Source organism: Eutrigla gurnardus (genome assembly GCF_963514095.1).
Source record: "Eutrigla gurnardus genome assembly, chromosome: 2".
Lineage (NCBI taxonomy): Eukaryota > Metazoa > Chordata > Actinopteri > Perciformes > Triglidae > Eutrigla > Eutrigla gurnardus.
In genome coordinates this window covers 25,677,623-25,698,862 of record NC_139916.1, presented here as the reverse complement: position 1 = coordinate 25,698,862, position 21,240 = coordinate 25,677,623, and the positions used below count along the sequence as shown (strand labels likewise).

The 21,240-nt window shown below is 40.8% G+C and overlaps 3 protein-coding genes across 3 annotated transcripts in view; 1 reads left to right on the top strand and 2 right to left on the bottom strand.

Moving 5' to 3' along the window:
- The window catches only part of efcc1 (EF-hand and coiled-coil domain containing 1), a 303,999-nt gene that overhangs the window by 236,756 nt on the left and 46,003 nt on the right, over positions 1-21,240 (bottom strand). The gene's annotated exons all lie outside the window — the stretch shown is intronic.
- Positions 7,574-9,860, top strand: cUnh1orf50 (chromosome Un C1orf50 homolog). Its single transcript, XM_084029233.1, has 5 exons — positions 7,574-7,726; positions 8,097-8,212; positions 8,313-8,399; positions 8,603-8,734; positions 9,527-9,860. The coding sequence occupies exons 1-5, from the start codon at positions 7,678-7,680 to the stop codon at positions 9,710-9,712; spliced, it is 570 nt and encodes a 189-aa protein (XP_083885359.1). The 5' UTR covers positions 7,574-7,677; the 3' UTR covers positions 9,713-9,860.
- On the bottom strand, positions 9,882-14,581 carry ap5b1 (adaptor related protein complex 5 subunit beta 1). Its single transcript, XM_084029189.1, has 3 exons — positions 14,314-14,581; positions 13,040-13,834; positions 9,882-12,666 (listed from the first exon to the last, which is right to left on the bottom strand). Exons 1-3 carry the CDS (start codon positions 14,449-14,451, stop codon positions 10,738-10,740), a joined length of 2,862 nt encoding a protein of 953 aa, XP_083885315.1. The 5' UTR covers positions 14,452-14,581; the 3' UTR covers positions 9,882-10,737.

Below are 21,240 nucleotides of genomic sequence, written 5' to 3'. Positions count from 1 at the left end.
AGGGCGATCAGCCGAACGGCTCCGTAATAGCGCGATGGTACTTACAGTTATGTCGTAAATTTCCCCACTAATAATGCATGGAATGTTACCAAACTTCTGCAGTAGTACAGATAGGGTCTGTACTCACAAAACGAGGCATTTTAAAGTTTGTAAGTACATCAGGAGTGTATTTAAATGAACACTTGCCTGATAGCTTCTACTGCTAAAGCTACGCTGTTTGCGTAGACCGTGTTTACACAGCTTCTTCTTCGTTGGTGTTTAATGGCAGTCGGCGTATACCCAGCTGTTTCCATGACGCAAGTTTCACGCAAGAGTATGAAAAGATTCCGATTTCGATTTTTTTTTAATAAATGCTTATATTATCAGGTCGACAAGCATTTATAACAAATCGGCTATTACGAAGCCGTTCGGCTGATCGCCCTATCTTGACCACTGCTGACCATCGCTAAAATGCTTCCGAGGGGTGTTTGGCTGGATGTCTTGGTGGAAATTACCTAGGGTCCATTTCACTCCGAACCATCACTTTAATAAGACTGAACTGACCCCATATTTTTGTGGCCGTTTTTGGTACTGCATGTCCTACTAGTCTACTATATCACATAGGGGTGGGACGATACGGGTAACTCACGATTCGATACTGTGACGATATTTGGCCCACGATAACGATAATATCACGATACACGATATCTGCGATATTCAATATATTGCAAGAAATTTCATCAACGATATATCACGATATGTGACTGAAAAAGAAAAAAATATGCATAAAAAATAAATTCCAAAACTTTGTACAATGTACAAATGAATAAACACTGTCCAGCTGGACACATTAAAGTGCATGAACATTAATAACATGTCTTATGTAAACCAGGACAGTGCTTTCTGATACTGAAAAGTCAGTAGCAACTTGTTTTATGTAAACTTGGGCCCGTTTTAGTTTAACAATAGCTAAACAAGATAAGAATAACATCAGAATTAAATGAAATATTGGGCACATTTCAGTATGCAAATTATGTGCAGAGTTATGTTCACCCATCCAGTACCTGGGAAGTCGGGCCTCAAACCGCTTGGAGCTAACAGCAACACCGGGCAGCACACGGCTCCGCAGATCCACACATGCGGACCCTCCGGCGGACGGTAAACACGCGCCGCCCGGAATCCTGCCCGTAAATAGGCAATCGAGCCCGGCCGAAAAGTGGGTCCTCATGCCCTCAATGCTGTGTGAAAAGCGCTTGAAGCACAGCACCGGCCAGCACACGGCCACGCTTATGCAGCGTTCACACCGGACGCGATAGACGCGAATACAATCGCGTGAGACGCGCGCCGCTTGATCATTTTGGATTATTCGCTTCATTCGCGCATGACGCTCATTTTTGAACCGGTGCTGCTCTAGCGGGGGAAACGAGGGCAGCGCCGGCGGGGAGCCGGCGGGTCACGTCGGCTGACCCTCCTCCTCCGCCTCGGGGTACCCGATGCCAGAGCCCGTGAGCCTCTAAACGCTCGGAATCCTGTCCGTAAATAGGCAATCAGACCGGGCAGCGGGCGGCCCCCGCGGATCTGCTCCGGAGAACCGTAAACTCTTAGACGCACCGACGGGAGTCTAAAAAAACCCGTAGACCCAAAATATCGATATACCGTCAGTGTATCGATTAATTTATTGCGACAGAGAGCACAACAATATATTGCAATATCTATTTTTTTTCCCACCCCTAACAGCAGGGCAATTCAATTGTGTTTTTTACCATTTACCAAAGACTTACATGTGACTAAATGCTACTGATAAATTTAGCCTTACGAAAACATTAAAATGTAGCACAGTTGTAGTTACAGAGGCAATAAATCCTTGAATGTGAGTTGAATGCTGAAAGCTGGTTTTAATGTCTTAAACCATGAACAAACATGATAGCATAATATTGAAGACTGTACATTTTGCCATACTTTAACATACACACAGATTACACAATTTAATCAAATAATAATCTTAATTTGAGCGTAAAGATTTTACATTACAGTATAAAAGTCTCCAAAATTTGATATTGAATAACAGTTTGTCTCTTTGCTCACAGGGATCACACATTTTTTCATCTTTTAGATCCAAGTCCTTAGTCACATTCATTCATTTGGCAGTCAAATTGTCTAATGTACATCTCTGCTCTGTTGTGCTCATCTTTTCTGATGGCATACATGCGCTCAGTTTCTGTAGAGGGAATGCCAATCCTTGCAATTCTATGCTGCAGTGGGACATTACACATGTCATCTCTTCTTGGCCAGTAGATACTCTTGGCAGGGCCATATGGGTCATTCCGTGTCATTTCATCAAATGCCTCCCACCTGACCATCTCAGAATGTCCTGAAAAAATTCAAGTACAAAGACACACTTGTTATTAAGACAAATCCAAAATATTAGGTCTCTACTGTCAACAGTTTTCTCATGAAACATCATTGAATGAAAGGTAGTTTAGACGGTTTTTGGCATCATGCTCTGAAAAGCCATTTTTAAACAGCAATATCTGGAAAACTATCTCACCTGTGGCCTTCAAAATTTCTACAGTGTATATCTGTTACTAATAGCCTCCAGACATGAAATATCAGGGGTGTAGCTCAATGATAACCTAGTATGGTAGGTACTTAAAATGTGGCTTGTTGAAATAAAGTATTACATTTGAAGAGTGGCTGAGCTCCCATTTTTGCAGATAAAAGACTTCTATCACTTCTGCCTCTATCTCTGGTGTTAGCTTAAACATTCTACAAAATATGGTTTCTCTCAGATGATTAGTTTCACAGATATTAAGGCTCAAAAATGGAAGTAAACACATCTGAGTAAGTTTTCTTCTGTAACAAGTTATGACAAGGAAGGACCTCTACTACTCATCTTTGATTTATCACTGGAAACCTACGAGTTCACGTAATACGAGTGAATTCACTCCAACGCTTGGAAGGACCTCTACTACTCATCTTGTCATGGTGACCAGTGACAAGAGTCCACTGACCAAAGACAAAGACAGTGTATAGTGTCATATTCATGGTTCGAGGTATCACAAACAAACACACACACACAATTTTAACTGTAGGAATTTCTTAAGCAGGTGAGTCAGCAGGCAGGTAAGTGGTTATCAAGGTTCAGAGTAAGTTTTTCTACTTTTACATTACATTGTTTCATGAATGTTCATTTTGTGTATTTGAATTTAATTGTTCATTGTCTTCTGTATATGACAAGGAGCACAGACGTATTTTTTGCATGTAAAATTCTTTGATTAACTTAACCAACAGTGAGCAGGGGGCTGAACAACTAATGCTAAATGAGCTCCGAAAATTCAGACAAGAGTCCGGAGAGGCACAACGACAGATTCAAGATTCCCAGACAAGAATGGAGACGTCAATGGCCGAAATTAAGCAGCGGATGGACACACTTGAGGAGAGGCTGACCGCTACAGAAACCAGAGTGAGTAACACCGAAGACCGTGGCTTACGGCAAGAAAGAGCGCTAGCTTACCTGCTGAGTAAAGATGCAAAGTTAACGGCCAGACAAGATGACTTGGAAAACAGGCTCCGCAGAAACAACATCAGAGTGTATGAAATACCTGAAGACGCAGAGGGTAAAGAGATGAGTCCGTTCATAACTAATCTCTTTAAGTCAACTCTGAAACTGCAGGAAGACATGAACATCTGCCTGGAGAGGGCTCACAGGGCCATAATGCCGAAGCCAACAGCGCCGCCGAGATCAATAATAGTGCGTTTTTTGGACTTTAGGGTCAAACAAGTGGTGCTTCAACAAGCCTGGACCCAGCGAGATGTGGAATTTCAGGGGAAACAAGTTTATTTCGACCAAGACTACTCCCCGGATGTCCTGAGAAAAAGAAAGTCGCAAAGTCATTAAATGACTCAGGGAACGCAACATCAGAGCTCAAGCACCTTATCCAGCACAGCTAAGGGTATTTTTGGACAACGGAGTGAAAACCTTCCCCTCTCTTTGTGAAGCTCAACCAACTCTGCAGGAGTTAGGGGTGGAAATAGACATGGATGAACGGGACCTCCTGGAGACAGAGCTACTACAGGACAGATGGCAGACCCAGGGCAGACAGGGGAAGAAGGGACTGATGCTGACTCCAAAGGAAATCAAGACCATCATGAACAGTGCAGATCATCATGGAATCGACAGAGACCCAACTATCTCCATAGGAAACAGGAACGGGAGCAAACGTAGATGAGTGGGACAGTGAAGAGAGAGCGACACTACACACAGACCACTGATGCAAGGTGGACAGGGAAAAGAGAGACTCACACTGACTTAGAAAGAAACTAGGTCTACCATAAATGATGTACATCGACATTGAAAGGTTTGACAATAAGAAAGTAGATCCTTTATTTTCCTCTTTTGCATAAAAGATCATTAGATAAGGTAGTGTCAGCTTAGTATTAAGCATACTTAAACTCTAAATGTTTACAGGCTTGACAAAATTAAATTCAAGAGTTCGAGCAAGTAGTTATGTTGGGGTTTTCCCTTTGTTCTTTCTTTTGTTTCCTTTTTTCCCTTTCCCCATTATCTTTTAAATTTATCACGGATTGATTTGGGCACAATGCAGCAGAATTTGGACATTGTGTGGACTGCTGCTCACACTTTTTGTGTACCCCTCCCAGGGAGTCTAGTCTCCCTGCCCAGACTAGGTTTACATCAGGGGTGGGTTATACATGGTCTGTTAACCATATGTCTCTTTAATGAGGGTAACCCACGGTTTTATGGGAAGTTCTACCAATTTACCGGTTGGTTTTGGAGTTTCATATGTTCTCTGTTTTATGGCAAGGTGACTCTGAACATTATTTATGGTGGTAAAGCAAGACAGTTAAGAGAGAGAGAGAGAAATGGTGAATTATGTTACTTTTTTCACATAGTAGAATATGACCACTCTGAAATGTGTTAGTTACAATGTAAACGGTCTAAATCACCCTATAAAGAGGAAAAAAATAATGGCACAATTAAAAAGGTTGGACTGTTCAGTAGGGTTAGTGCAAGAAACCCATTTAAATGAGGAAGAACATGCTAAGGTAAAAGGGGGATGGGTGGGGCAGGCATTTAGCGCATCATATGAAAATCATAAGAAAAGGGGAGTAACGATTCTCTGACATAAATCCTTATGTTTTGTCTTCGGGACAAGAAAGGTCGCTGGATCATAGTCAAAGGTACATTGGAGAAGTTGTGTTGACAATTATGAATATCTATGCACCCAACAAGGACGACCCAGGGTTCTGGGAGGTGGCCCAACTCTTGGCAGGGAACTCAAAAGGAATAATAATATTAGGGGGCGATTTAATTGTGTGATAAATAAATGCATAGATAAATTTCCATTCGAACAAAAATATCAAATATCCAAATCCAAAGCAGTATGCAATATGCTAGATGAGCTTGGTCTGGTTGACATCTGGCGTGCAAAAAACCCCAAGACCAGGGACTACACTCACTTTTCGAGAGTCCATAAGAGTCACTCAAGAATAGATTACTTCTGTATTTCAAAATGAGAAGCTCATAGAGTGGATGAATGCCACATTGAACCCCAAACTCTTTCGGATCATGGTCCAGTGGTCATGTCATTATGTACGGATCAGAACAAGACTCGAAAATTATGGAGACTAAATGTGTCACTCTTAAATAACCTGGAGGTGGTACAAGATATAAAAAACAAATTAAATTTTTTTTAGACACAAACGATAATAACGAAGTCTCCCCTTCCATCTTGTGGGACACGCCGAAAGCAGTGTTGAGGGGCAAAATTACATCATTATCCTCTAAATTAAAAAAGGAACGTGAAAAAGATCAAAGATTATTAGAAGAACAAATTAAGAAATTAGAGACAGAACACAAGAAAACAAATAACACTATCTTTACAGAACTTTGGGCTAACATTACAGGACACTTAGTTGATTCAGCATTATATTGCCATCTACAGGCCTGGACTTTCGAGAGCAAGAGGGTGTGTTTCTGCTTTTGGTATGTCTTTATTTCATAAGTATCAACCACCATGGTAATTCTACTCAACCTCATTTATACATAATTATTAAATCATTGCTATTTATCTGATCATTTATTTAAATTTTGGGATATTTGACACTGTCATAAGAATAAGGAACCACCTTGCCAACAGGTTCTCTGTTCATGCTGGTTTTTTTTGTTTTTTTTTATCCTTCACTCCGTTATGGAACAAAAGAATGTAAAGCTTTTAATAAGGAAAATTCTGTGTGTTTAAGTGTGTAAGCTTGAAATATCAATAAACACATTTGTTTAAAAAAGAATTGTTTGATTATTTTCTGTTCAGTTTCCTTAAGTTTTTTTGTGGCATTTTATTGTAAGTTGTAATTTGGCAGGAGCACAGCTTTCTCTCTGCGCATTTTGCGTTGCATTTCGGTAAAAGAAATAACAACAAAAAGTGTTTAAAAAAGTGATTTTATTTTCAAAATAGTAAACCAGTTTGTCCTCCTTTAGATCCCATATTAACACCAGTGGGGCATATGTGTTTTTCTGTTAAAACTAAAAAAAGGAATTATCTAATAAGATCACTATTTCAAACTGATATTACCACGACTCCATCTGTTGTTCAGTACTGGTCTAATATTGTTCATGGACTGAACTGGATCCAAATATGGAACCTTCCATACAAATACCTAATTACAAATAAAGTGAGAGAAGTGTCTTACAGACTCATTCATAGATATTACCCTGCCAAACATTATTTGTTTATGTGTGAACAAGAAAGATTTATGTGTGAATTGTTCTCTGTGTGAGTCTGAGCCTGAAACTGAACTGTAACTCTACTGCCACCTACCGGAAAGAAGTAATGCGTTACATCACATTGAAGATTGACTCAGATTTTTCTTTAGATTGGAACAATGTACTTTTTGGTGTCCACGATGTCAAAAGTAAGAAACAGAAAGAACTGTATGTCATAAACTTGATAATAATATTAGGGAAATATCACATACACAAAGCTAAATTTAGTCACTCTAAACCGTTTCTGGCATTCCAAAGGGAAACGGAACAGTACATGCAAAGTATCTGTGACTCGAATAATAAGAAAGCTATGAAAACATATGATTTGTGCTCTTTATTCTCTCTATTTATTTAATAGCCTACCCCCTGGCTGTTTTTCAATTGTTTGTTTGAAAGTACATTAATAACAACTGCCTTTGTATTGATTATATTTCTGTCAATAAAGATTTATTGAAAAAAACAAAAAGATTTATTTCGTTAAAAAAACATAACGCGTTAAATAATTCATAATTAACGCAAAGATTAACGCGTTAATTTTGACAGCACTAATTACACACACACACACACAGCAAGGCGCTAGAGAGCACTATTCGTCTGAATACAAAATACAATTTCACCACTAGATGGAATGATTTAATAACCATTTATATTAAGGTTTCATGTCAAAAAATGAATTAATAACAATAAACAAGCTCGTATAGGCTAACTATTTTTGTTTCAGTTGTTGTATACAGGCACACATTAGGACTACTATCGGCAAATGGGGCGGAGATTTAGGACCCAAAGAAGCCTCTGGTTTCGTTGATAGTATTTTTGGTATTAGGTAGTTACAAAACCAGCCGGTGGCCAGGGAGGTTACAGTTTATCAAAGAAACACTTACTAGAAGAGTCTGTAGTAAAACCTGAAAGAAGACAACATGGACAGGACGGTCAGCCTCCCAAACCAGCCCGACAAAACCACCAAAGGTAACAGAAACTTACTGACTTGCTGCAAACCTTTGCAGCGTCTTGAAGAAGTTAATTTTGTCTCGCCGTCGTTAACTTGGTTATATGGGTTTAAAATGAGCTACTAGCTCAGGGCACGGTAAACCATTTCAAGTACAAATTACTTCATTACCATGAAGACTTTTGTGTTAATGTTATTATAGTCGTTATATTGCATTACTGTGCTTTATATGTACACATCTTTGTTTATAAGTAGTTCGTAGCTACCGTGACAGTGATAGAGACAGCAGCGTAGTTCAGTATAGTTGCATGATCAATAACATGCTTCGTCCTGATGGTTTGGTAACATGCATGGCATGTTTGTGATGTAACTCTACGTGTGGTGCCACAGTGACCCTGGTGGAGAGCAGCAGCGCCCCCAGCGGCCTCGAGCTGGTCAGTTCTTACCAGACCACCAGAGTGGGAGACCCCATGGACCTGGTGGCCCTGGCTTCACAAGTACAGAGGGTATGGACCAGGATTTATTTAAATAAAACAATCTATAGGGTTATTCAGAAAAACACCCTTACTGTGGATGTGGCGTACCTGAACATGGTTTTTGTTTCAGGGAGACGATTTCACTAAAGCTAATGCTTGTAACAAACTGACCGTCATTGCTGACCAGATCAGATACTTACAGGAGCAGGCGAGAAAGGTAACGTCACACAATGAACGGGCTGTGTTATGAATACTGTAGTGATACATCTGTATGTGTAATGATAATGGGTGCTCATGTGATCATAATGCAAGTTAACCACCTCATATTACTGTAAAGCATAACAACACCCTAGTATTTGGGTGCATACGTGCATGTACATGTTTTAGTCCAATGTACACATTTTTATTCTCTCTTTCTAGGTTTTAGAAGACGCTAAAAGAGATGCTGACCTCCACCATGCCGCCTGTAACATTGTGAAAAGGCCAGGCAACATGTATTACCTCTACCAGCGGCCATCTGGACAGAAGTACTTCTCCATCATCTCTCCAAAGGTCTTCATTATACTGATTCATGCACTACCGTTGATAGTTAGTTCTTTAATGGTGCACCACCCTGCAGGGACATGAAGTGTTAAAACTTTCCAGCAAAGAACCTGTTACTTAACTTTCCCTGAGGGAGAGTTTCATTAACTTGTGAATGTTAAACTAAACACCTGCAAGCTTGTATATAATGTGACAGTTGGATTGTTTGGTGATCAAAGTTCAAAGTGAGCTGATAGTGAGCAGGTGGCCAAAACACAGGCAGGTTAGGCTGGATTTGACTGGTTGTGGTTTTATCTACGCATGTTTTCCAAGCGGACGGGTTTCTGTTGGTCCTGGAATTTATGCAATGCCAGGTAACAGTTACAATCAGGTCCGGGAGTCCCAGACCCGGAAAGAGGGTTGTTTAAAACCTTTTGAGAATTTGGAATCATTAAAAAAAAAGGGCTGTCTATCATTAATCTGTTGCTGTATTTCTACTGATTAGTCTTCAATAAATGTCATTATGAAATTGCTTTAATCTGACCAACATTGTTTGTCATATTACTTAAGACAAAGAAAATCGCTAAAATTCAGAAGGCTCGATGTGGTCATTTAAAAAAAGATAAAAGATGAAATGACAATTGATCATGAAAAAAATGTAAAATTTGAATTTCTGGTAATTATGCTCTTTTTCAACTTAATTTCTGTTCTTGAACAAAAAGATATATCCGGTGGGGAATTGTGGGTTTAACTGATTCAGATTTAGTTATGTTCTCTCTGTTGAGTTTGACTCATGTACTATATTTGTCTTCTCCTCTGAAGGAATGGGGTCCTGGCTGCCCTCATGCGTTTGTCGGTGCATTCAAACTTCAACACGACATGTCCTGGACCCCCGTGGCCGAGGTGGAGAAGAAAGACGCAGAGATCGCCATCATGGACAAACTTCTCAGCCAGCAGACCGCCTTACCACCGTACACAGAGCCCAACTTCAAGGGCCTCTCTGATTGAAGGACTGAGGAGAGACGCTACAGGAAAATAGGCTTACATTTGAACTGATATCACCATGAAAATTCCCCAGTTCATTACTTAAAATATGAAAATGTGGCATTATATTATCGAATATGTGAGAATGTGAATGCCTCTCAGGAACAGAGACGCGAACAATGAATGAGACCAGTTTCAAGATTCCTGTTTTATTTTGGCGACATATTACTATTACTTATTTTACAGACAGAATTTTAAATCTTTTTCTTTTCTTTTAAGTTATGGATTGTATAATTCACGTTTTAATTAAACCAACAGATATCACCATGAAATCGCCCATTGTTCAAATATTTTTTTTGTTTTCTGAAATGTTTAAAATATACAAAGGAGGTATTATCTTATGCTTACTTTGGTAAATTTAGGAGAAATCTACGGCCGCACATAGACAAAGTAGTAAAATAAACACCTTCATTTTCTGTCCATCGGTGTGAAATAAGATGTCATGGGGTAAAACAGGCCAAAATCTCAAACATTTTGAGTTGAATGTACAGTTGCAACCAGAGGGATCTTTTTTTTTTTTTCAAACTGAAATAAGAGATTGGGACACACTGGCAAGCGTCTGAATGGTCACTTATCAAATCAAGTTTTAAAATGTCTGGTTATGAGGCTTAATCAAAGCTGTTTCACCCACATTCCGTTGGTTATCTTCCCAACAAGGACGAGATCATAAAGTATTTTGGAAGCTCAACATTACCACAAATAGCAGGATGTGACTTTACAGGGTACCTGTGATGTCTTTCATACAGTTTTGTGTATGGGACGGTAACCAGTAAGGTTGTTTTGACTGACTAATCTGATCTGTTTAATAAATTACAAAATATTTTACACATTTATTTTCAGATCAAGACAATTAAAGTGCAACTTTATTTCATGTCAACTTGTCTTCAGCAATTTAATTTCAACTTCAATTTGTGACGCATTTAAACGTTTAAAAAGTCCGCTTTTTAAAATGTTTTTTTTTAAAAGAACCACCCCGTAAGCTGCATCAGTCAACTGCTGGTGTCGTCCTGCGTTACTGCCAGTAGGTACAAGTTAATGTGACGCAGCAGCTGCCAGTTGTCTGTGGCGATGTTGAAGTGCACAGGGTCTCCCGACGTGATCTTCAGCAGCACGTGAGACTGTGGCGGGAGGAAGAAAAGCACTTTGAACTCTTCTTCATCAGACAGCTCTGATATAAGGTAGGGGAGGAAGTGTTTCTCCACTAGGGCGACCAGAGCTGCCTCCTTAAGCTGGCAGCAGAACAGGCTACTAGCACAGTCCGCCGGCTCCTCTCCGCTCTCAGAGCTGAATATATCCCACAAACACTCAAACACACTCAGTCTGCCGCCTCGTCCCCAGGCTGGGGGAGCAGGCATCGGCCTGAAGGCCTGCTGGAAGGCCACGTGGACATGCGGCAGGACGGTGAGCCAGGAGTGGCCGTCCTGGGTGGTGAAGATGGCGCTGGCGTGGAGGGTGGTGGGGTAGGGCCGCCTGGGCTTCAGTCTCAGCCTGACCTTGGGCGACGGTCGATCTCTGAACAGACACGGCACGCTGATGTCGCTCAGTTCTTCATAGTGGTCGTCCGTGAGGTTGAAGTGGAGGCGGACGCTGAAGAGCCGGTCGAAACGGGAGTCGTCGGCTTCGATATGAGTCAGCTTGTAGTTTAGGGGGATTTCTGAGGCGAAGCTTGGGACGTCAAACTGAGCTCTGTATGCCCTCAGTGCTGTGGTCCAGTCTCCTGGGCAAGGCTCCGTCTCACTCCGGTTTAGCTCCCTTTTTTTATCAGTTTGTGTTTCTTCTTGTGGCTCAGAATCGGCCTCGACTAGCCTGAATATCGATTTCTCCGTCTGGCGAATGGATAGCGTGCTCACCAGCCCCTCGCTCTCAGCCACGATGCAGGACAGCGTTCGCTTCTTGACCTGCCGCCCTCCCTCGGTCGAACCCTGTGCCAAAACCCCGGCCAGCTTCTCCCTGGACAGCGTGGTCAGGAGGGCGTAGTAGAGGCGGGCGTGGTCCTGGATGTCCGTGTCTCCATAGCGGCAGGCGAGATGCTGCAGGACGTCGGCCAGAGGGATGAGCAGCGAGTCCAGGCTGGGGTGGATGAGGAGGCGGCGGCAAACCCCCAGCAGGCTGTTCCCCAGGCGCCAGTCTCCGCTCACGCACAGCGAGGTGGAAGACGGAGCGATGACACTGGACAGGAAGCAGAGAGTGCTGTGCTGGGGGATTTCTCCTTCCTCTGCCAAGCGAGCCAGCATCTTGAGGTGCCAGGTCAGGTCTTGCGCAATGAGCTGGGAGAGCGGGGTCTCAGTGATGACTCCCTGCAGAGCCTTGAGGAACCCCACAGCCCAGCTGGACTCAGCGAGCCTGTCCTGGGTCTGGTCGGCCAGGTTGATGAAGTGTGGTGCCAGGTGGGTGTGGCGGAGGTAGAGCTTACGCAGCTTCTCCATCAGGCCGTCGGAGTAGCGTTCCACGTGGCAGAAGTAGAAGAGGAAGAGGAAGGTGGCTCTGAAGAAGGTAACAACAATCTCTCGGCTGCCTCCGTGATCCACGATGTGCAGCAGCGAGGTGAGGTGTTCGTAGAGGTACGCCAAACCCCCGTCCCCCTCCGCTTCCTCTCCCTCCTCCAGGTGGACCAGAGACAGCAGGTTGAGTCGGGCCAGCATGGTGGCGCTGTCGTTGAACACGGTGGGCACCAGAGCCGAGGCCAGCCGCGAAGTCAGCAGCACGGGGAGGGCCTCGTCGCCATCGCCGCAGCCAATCGGCCGGTTCTCAGGGAAGTGCAGGATGCTGTCCATGTAGAAAAGCTTCTCAGGCGTACTCAGCAGCGGGTGTTGGGAGAGCACGACCAGCCGCTGGAGGATGAAAGCTTCGTCTTCTGCGCTGAACAGGCTGTCGGTGAACGCACACTTCATCAGCAGAGTGGTGTGAAGGAGGCAAACCTGAGAGGGGGCGAAGGAAGACTAATTATAGACCACGCTCACATCCGGACAGCAAAGATGAAGCTGGAGCCAGCAGCCGGTTAGCTTAGCATAAATATTGGGAATATAGGAAACAATGAGCCTGGCACTGTCCACAGGTAATGTAATCCACCTAAAAGATCAGCTTTATATTTAGCATACCGATATGTGAGTGGTATCATATTTAGTTATTATTTTATTATCCTGTCAGAAATTACTTTTGTGTCTGTGGCAACTGTCACACAAATAAACTACAAAAAAGACATTTCAGGAAAAGAATGTTTAAGGCTCTGGTGCACACCAACAAGTGGGTAAAATGTATAATTATTTGTGAATATTTTGAATTGACACAAACCTCGCTCGTGCCCAGCAGTCGCAGCAGCTGAGCTCTGAATACGGCTGGAGGGACGCCGGGCACCATGGCAACCACCTCTGTCAGTCTCAGTAGCAGTGCAGCCTGACTCAGAGGAGTGAGGAGGTAGGACTCCTCCAGGAGGGAGGACAGGACTGAACGCAACTCCTTACAGTCAGGTCCGGTCTGGAGGGTTGGCACCGTGCTCATGGGTCCCAAGATAAGAGAAGACAGTACGGCTGAGTCTGGATTATCCATCAGGCCTGAGTCCAGCTCTGCCTCCCATGCAACAGATGTATTTCCTCCCAAAAGACCTTTAAGGTGCTCAGCACCAGCTCCTGTTTCCTGGGCGAGCTGATAGACGGCGTTTCTCAACACCAGAGCCTGGAGTCCTGCATAGGCCTGGTGGAGCCGGGAGGTTTCCCGCTGCCGGAGCCCACCTAAGAGCTCGAGGCGCTGGGAGAGAAGGCCCGGAGAGCAGGCCTCCATCTCCCGCAGGCAGTCGCAGGCCGTGGCCCGTAAAGAGCGAAGAGCAACGTCACCGTGGAGGTCACTGGTGTCCTGGGCTATCTGGAGGAGCAGGTCCAGGAAGTCTTGTGATGCACGGGAGCGGCTGCTCACGCAGGAGGTGCAGACCAGCACGGAGGTGAGGGCCAGGAGGAGGTGACAGCGAAACTGGACAGCCTTGGGAGGGCACTGGTCAAACACCGACATGAGCTCCAGGGCCGTCTCCTCGCCCACCGAGTCTGACGGACACAGCAGAGTCGGGTGATCACACAGTGGGGACAACAGGAGGACCTGAGGGGAGGAGATGGAAGGATTAGTGTTGACAATACAGTAAGAGAACAGAAACACTAGTTAGGATTACATTACAACACCACAGATCATACCAAGTACGTAATATAGGTAATCAAGTACGTAATATAGGTAATTACACACACACACACACACACACACACACACACACACACACAATGAAATATACAATCATGAATAAAGCTTATTCGTTGAATGATTTGGGAGCTCGTGGGCAAGTTTGTTAATTGCGTTACTGCTGTCAATGACCTAATTTGGTAGAAATTTAGACCGACAGTAATTCAGTTCAGGAATAGAGGACAAGGAAAGCCCTCCATAGGTTTTAAGAAGCTGGAACAAAAATGGCAACATACCAAAGTCCATTTAAAAATCTGTCAATTGAGGGACATGCTTTTGGCTAGCTCTGTTACTCGCACCGACAGCTTTATGAAACATGGGGTTTCACGTATTATTTGGTTTACCTTAACACTGTAACTGGCTCGGTCATCTCGCAGCTCACGGAGCAACTCGGCGAGGAAAGTCTCAACTGTTGTCCCGGAGAGGAAGCGAGACGGACTGCGGGAGAAAGCAGAGATCTTCTCGGCCCAGTTCGCCGCCATTATCACTCAAAACCCGAACCTCGGCGACGGGAAAATCATCAGGTAAACAACTCTTGCAAAATCATTGCTCACAGTACGTTGACTTAAACATAAACACAGCCGTCTTCAGCATCAGGGGTACGCCCGTGAGTTCCGTGTTGTGTCACGTGCATATTTAACGTGTTACACCAGCGCCCCCTGCTGCTTCGGAGTGTGGACTGGGACTATCGAATAAAACCTGTGAAGGATTGGGAATACGGCACTGCGATAGACTGGCGTCCTGTCCAGGGTGTACCCTGCCTTCTATGGCAAGCCGTTTTAACATTTAATAGCTAGACTGAATATGTATTGCAGATATCTGTAATTCAATTCTTCCTAGTCATAAAGAACATTTCAGATATCCACAATGGCATTCTTCCTAGGACAAATGACGTCACATTTGCCATTCATGTGTATTGGGCTTTCAATTTCAGATATCCACAATTAGTCTACATTCTGGATATCTAGAATGAACATTCTGGATATCTGCAATTGAATTCTTACTAGGAAAAACTCCCATTTCAGATATCTTCAATCCAATTGTTACTAGTCATAATTTTCATTTCAGATATCTCCAAAATGAAAAACTATTCCAGATATCCAGAATGTAATTTTGAATATCCAAAATACATTGTGACTAGTAGAAATGTTGTTTTGGATATCCACAATTCGTATTATGACTAGTAGAAATCTAATTTCAGATATCTACAATTAGAATTATGACTAGGAACAATACAATTACAGATATCCACAAATGTATTGTGGATATCTTTTGACAGGTAGACAGGACGCCATTTTTAAAAAAAATTAACAATTGGATTGAAGATATCTGAAATGGGAGTTTTTCCTAGTAAGAATTCAATTGCAGATATCCAGAATGTTCATTCTAGATATCCAGAATGTAATTGTGGATATCTGAAATTAAAAGCCCAATACACATGAATGGCAAAAGTGACATAATTTGTCCTAGGAAGAATGCCATGGTGGATATCTGAAATGACAATTGGGTCATTCCGTGTCATTTCATCAAATTTCTGAAAATCTTCCCACCTGACCATCTCAGAATGTCCTGAAAAAAATTCAAGTACAAAGACACACTTGTTATTAGGACAAATCCAAAATATTAGGTCTCTACTGTCAATAGTTTTCTCATGAAACATCATTGAATGAAGGGTAGTTTAGACGGTTTTTGGCATCATGCTCTGAAAAGCCATTTTTAAACAGCAATATCTGGAAAACTATCTCACCTGTGGCCTTCAAAATGTTTACAGAGTATATCTGTTACTAATAGCCTCCATACATGGAATATCAGGGGTGTAGCTCAATGATAACCTAGTATGGTAGGTACTTAAAATGTGGCTTGTTGAAATTAAGTAGTACATTTGAAGAGTGGCTGAGCTCCCATTTTTGCAGATAAAAGACTTCTATCACTTCTGCCTCTATCTCTGGTGTTAGCTTAAACATTCTACAAAATATGGTCTCTCTTAGATTATTAGTTTCACAGATATTAAGGCTCAAAAATGGAACACACATCTTTGCCCAACTTCAGAGTCATATTCCAAAAAACTGACAACAAGTATCAGGTCCAAACTTACTTTTTTTGAAAGATCATATTCTTGTTAAAATCATATTAAAAAATCGGGAGGGTGTTTTGCCTCATTTTGTCGCAGTGATTTTTTAAAATCTTGATATTGGTGGGGTTTTTGTGGCCGATTTTGGTACTGTATGTCCTAACAGCCTACAAGTAAACATCACAGGAGGGCAATTCAATTGTGTATTTTACCATTTACCAAAGACTTACATGTGACTAAATGCTACTGATAAATTTAGCCTTACGAAAACATTCAAATGTAGCACAGTTGTAGTTACAGAGGGAATAAATCCTTGAATGTGAGTTAAACATGCTGAAAGCAGCTTTTAATGTCTTAAACCATGAACAAACATAGCATAATATTGAAGACTGTACATTTTGTCATACTTTAAGTATATAAATTACACAACCAAATCAAATAATAATCTTAATTTGAGCATAAAGATTTTACATTACAGTAGAAAAGTCTCCAAAGTTTGATATTGAATAACAGTTTGTCTCTCCTTTTGACTAGGAGAAATGCTATGGATATCTAAAATATAATTACAGATAGTAGTGTGGTTCGAGCAGCTGTAAAGAAGGAAAATGTGGAGATAAAATTCAAACTGTCTAAGGCTGAGGGGAAATGTCTTGTGTGGAGGGGGATCATGACCCAGTGGCAACGATTATGGGAGAGAGAGACAAAAGGGAGGCATTTATTCTCATTGAACAAAAGAGTGTCTGAGTCAGCTAAACCTTGTGGAAGGATGAGAAGGAAGGAAAGAGTCGCTGTCGCGAGACTGAGAATTGGTCATACCTTACTGAACAGCACTCTTTTCATTATAGGGAAACATCAAAATGGACTGTGTGATGAATGTCAAGAACCTGAGACAGTGCCTCATGCTCTTATTTATTGTAGGAAATACAGCAGTGAAAGGAGGGAATTACTGGAGAAAATGAGAGAGATTGGACTGGAAGATGTGTCAAGTAAAGGCATATCGTTAGCCTAATAGCATAATTGCCTAAGTCATATTTGAACGTTTTCGGAAAAAGAGAAAAAACACAATTTCTAGCAAGCAGATTGGTATTTTTTATTGATAATGTAACAGCAAGTTCAACCAGACCTGTGAACAAGTTTGAAAAAAAAAAAAGACACAACATCAACTCCATAACAAATAAAAGTGACTTAGGCAGAATATGTCATGACTTAGGCATTTTTTTCTCTTACAGTATATGTATATAATGATAACATAACCAAGTCTAACCTTATCTAAGGTGTTTTAAAGTATAATCTTAACAAAGTTGTTTTAAAGTTTAACCTTGCCTAAGTTGTTTTAACCTTACCTAAGTTGTTTTCACCTTAACTAAGTTGTTTTAACCTTAACTAAGTTGTTTTAACCTCAACTAGGTTTTTTTTACAAGGCATTTTGAATTATGTGCACTATTTTGCAGATCATGAGAATGAAAATGCAAATATGATGATTGATGATTAAATCAAATAATGCAGCCACATTCTTAAAGTGAAAAAGACTTAGACTTGAAAAAGACCATATTACCAAGAATACTTCTTGTATTTCTTGTCAAAACACTTAAAATCAACACTTCAAATTAAGCTTTGCTAGCATAAGCTAGCTCTTACACTACATCATATCTTGTTGCAGAATTGTGATTAAAAGTTTAAACACACAGTTCCTAATCTCCTTGATTGACTGAGAGTACATTTACTGTCTAGAAAGTTGAAGGAATAAACCAGCTTACCAAATGAATTGAAGAGAAGATCTAATGCTTCACTTCTGTTAAACTTTCTTATGCGATCAGCCATGTTTGTTTATACCGGCAAACATGCCTAAGTCAAAAAGATGACTTGGGCAGATAGTGATTTTGGACTCTAAAAAGTGTTCTGATAGGTTGAGGACATAGCCAATAAGGCAAGGTGATGCAGCAGTGGTAGGAGAGGAAGGTTAGGCAGATATCTCAATTTGGCCAAAAAATGACTTAGGCAATTATGCTATTAGGCTAACGATATTAAACTTGGGATCAAGTGGGAGGGGAAGGTGGTGTTTGTTAAAATATTTATCAGACACTGGTCTGATGAAAAGAATTTGAGGGTATGGCGTAATTAACCTGAAGGTGGCAGCAATGCAACAAATTGGATGCCGGCTGCCAAAAAAATCCACAGAAGAAGAAGAAGAAGAAGAAGAAGAAGAAGAAGAAGAAGAAGAAGAAGAAGAAGAAGAAGAAGAAGAAGAAGAAGAAGAAGAAGAAGAAGAAGAAGAAGAAGAGTTGTACACGGTTGGTGCGGTAGAGGGCGCTGGTGAGTAATGTATCATCTCTTTCACAGAAGAAGTATGAAACGACCAATCGATTGAAGTATGGACAAAGGATGGTTTTATCAAAATAGTCAACTTTTACAACCCATGCAAAAAGTTATCATTGGAAGGACTTGAGGAACTGGCAACAAACTTAGATGGGAAAGTTATTTGTTGTGGAGATTTTAATGCACATAGTACATTATGGGATAGTTATAATGACGGGAATGGAGAAGTGATTGAAGAACTAATGGAGTCTAAAAACATGGTATGCCTCAATAATGGAGAGGGTACAAGAATTGATGTCAGAAATGGGAGGGAATCTGCCATGGATCTTACTTTAGTGTCAGAAACTGTGGCAGGTATTTGTACTTGGGACATTGTTAAAGAAACAACAGTAGGAAGTGACCACTATCCAATAACAGAAGTAGGCATAAGACAGGAAGTGTATGACACTGAAGGAGTAGAAAGATGGGTTTTCAGGAGTGCTGACTGGGAAAAATTTAAGCAGCTTAGTGATAAGGAAATGGAAAAAGTTAATGTTTGTCAAGATGTAGATGAATTAAATCATGATATTTGTGAAGCTGTTCTAGGGACAGCAAAACAAATAATTCAAAGGAATGGAGGGAGAAATAAAAAGAAAATTGTACCATGGTGGACAAAGGAGTGCGATAATGCAATAAAGTCTCGGAATAAAGCATTTAGACTTGGTAAAAGAAATCATAATTTCCAGAATCTTATTGAATTTAAAAGGTTGCAAGCAAATGTGAGGAAAACAATTAAAAATGCAAAGAAGGACTATTGGAGGAAATTCTGTAATTCGATAGGAAGAGAAACCAAAATAGGCAAAATATGGGGAATGATTAAAAGAATGAATGGGATTAATAGAGAATATGGATATCCAGTATTAACTGAAAATGAAAATGTGGCAGTGACAGATGGGGAAAAAGCAGAGATGTTGGTACAGAGTTTCATCAAAGTTCATAGCTCAAGTAATATTAGTGAAGAGGGTCGAAGAGGAAGGGAAGCTACATTAGATGAGAGTGAAGAATTGTTACTACAAGAAGAAGATGCCAATGATTTAATAAATGTTTCATTCACAAAGGCAGAACTGAATCGTGCGCTTAAGAAAACAAAGATGTCATCACCAGGAAAAGACCAGATATGTTACATTATGCTAAACCATCTCAGTGAATCATCTAAAGACATACTACTGGAGCTATATAATAAAGTTTGGGAGAAGGGGAAATTACCACGAAAGTGGAAAGAAGCAGTGGTAATTCCGATACAGAAGCCAGGGAAAGACTGTAAAAACCCAGGGAGTTATAGGCCTATAGCTTTAACATCTAATGTATGTAAAATAATGGAAAGAATGATAAATGAGAGATTAACATATTACGTAGAAAACAAAGGATATGTATCAAAATATCAGAGTGGATTCAGAAGAGGTAGAAATACCATGGATCCTGCTTTATGTTTAGAGCATGAAATAAGAAAAGCACAAATAAATAGGGAAAGTGTAGTAGCCATATTTTTTGATTTAGAGAAGGCTTATGATATGATGTGGAAAGAAGGGTTATTAATTAAGTTACATAAAATAGGAATTAAAGGGCCGATGTATAGATGGATAAAGGATTTTTTGTCGGGAAGATCTATACAAGTTAAAATAGGAAAGTGTTATTCAGATAAAGCAGTTATTGAAAATGGAATGCCTCAAGGGAGTATAGTGAGTCCTTTGTTATTTTCTATTATGATAAATGATGTTTTTATGGGTTTAGAAAATGGGATGGGATTTTCTCTTTTTGCGGATGATGGGGCAATTTGGAAGAGGGGTAAGAATTTGAAATTTATTATGGGAAAAATACAAGAGGCTATTACTAGAATAGAGGAATGGTCATTTAAGTGGGGATTTAAATTTTCTGTTGACAAAACAAAGACAATGATCTTTACAAAGAAAAGAGTTGTCGGTAATTTAAAACTTAAATTATATAATCAAGAATTGGAGAGAGTAAAGGAATTAAAATTTTTAGGTTTGTGGTTTGATGAGAGAATGACATGGAAAGTACATGTTCAGAAAATAAATGACAAGTGTAAAAAAGTTTTAAATGTAATGAGATGTTTGGTAGGAAATGAATGGGGAGCTGATAGAACATCACTGAAAACCATTTACATAGGATTAATCAGATCAGTATTGGATTATGGATGTATAGCGTTTGGATCTGCAGCAAAAACATCTTTGAGAAGGCTAGATAATATCCAATATCAGGCTTTGAGATTGTGTTCAGGTGCTATCAGAACAACCCCAACAGCAGCACTACAAGTGGAAATGGGAGAAATGCCACTGAAGTTGAGAAGAACACAGCTGTCATTAAATTACTGGGTCAATTTAAAAGGTCATAATGAAGATCATCCAACACAAGATATACTGAAACAATGCTGGGAAAAGGAGAAAAAAGAAACAAAGAGTTTTGGATGGATAATTGAGCAGAAAGCAAAAGAGCTAGAAATAAATGAAATAAATATTTGTCCAACAGTACCACTCGCAGTAATACATCCCTGGATACTTCCTGATTGACATGGCTTGACAAAAAGAACAAAGATAAGGAATTCATTCTGCACCAACAAGTGATAAAGACATACATAGAAAATAACTATTATAGCTGTATTCAAATGTATACAGATGCTTCAAAGAACTCAGCTAACAAAGTTGGTATTTCGTTTATAGCTCCAGAATTCAACATAAAAATATGCAAACGAATTACTGATGGATTGTCAGTGTATACTGGAGAGATGATGGCAATTTTGTTAGCATTACAGTGGGTTGAAGAGGTGAGACCTTTGAGAGCAGTGATATGCTCTGATTCAAGCTCTTCATTAATCAGTATAAAGAAT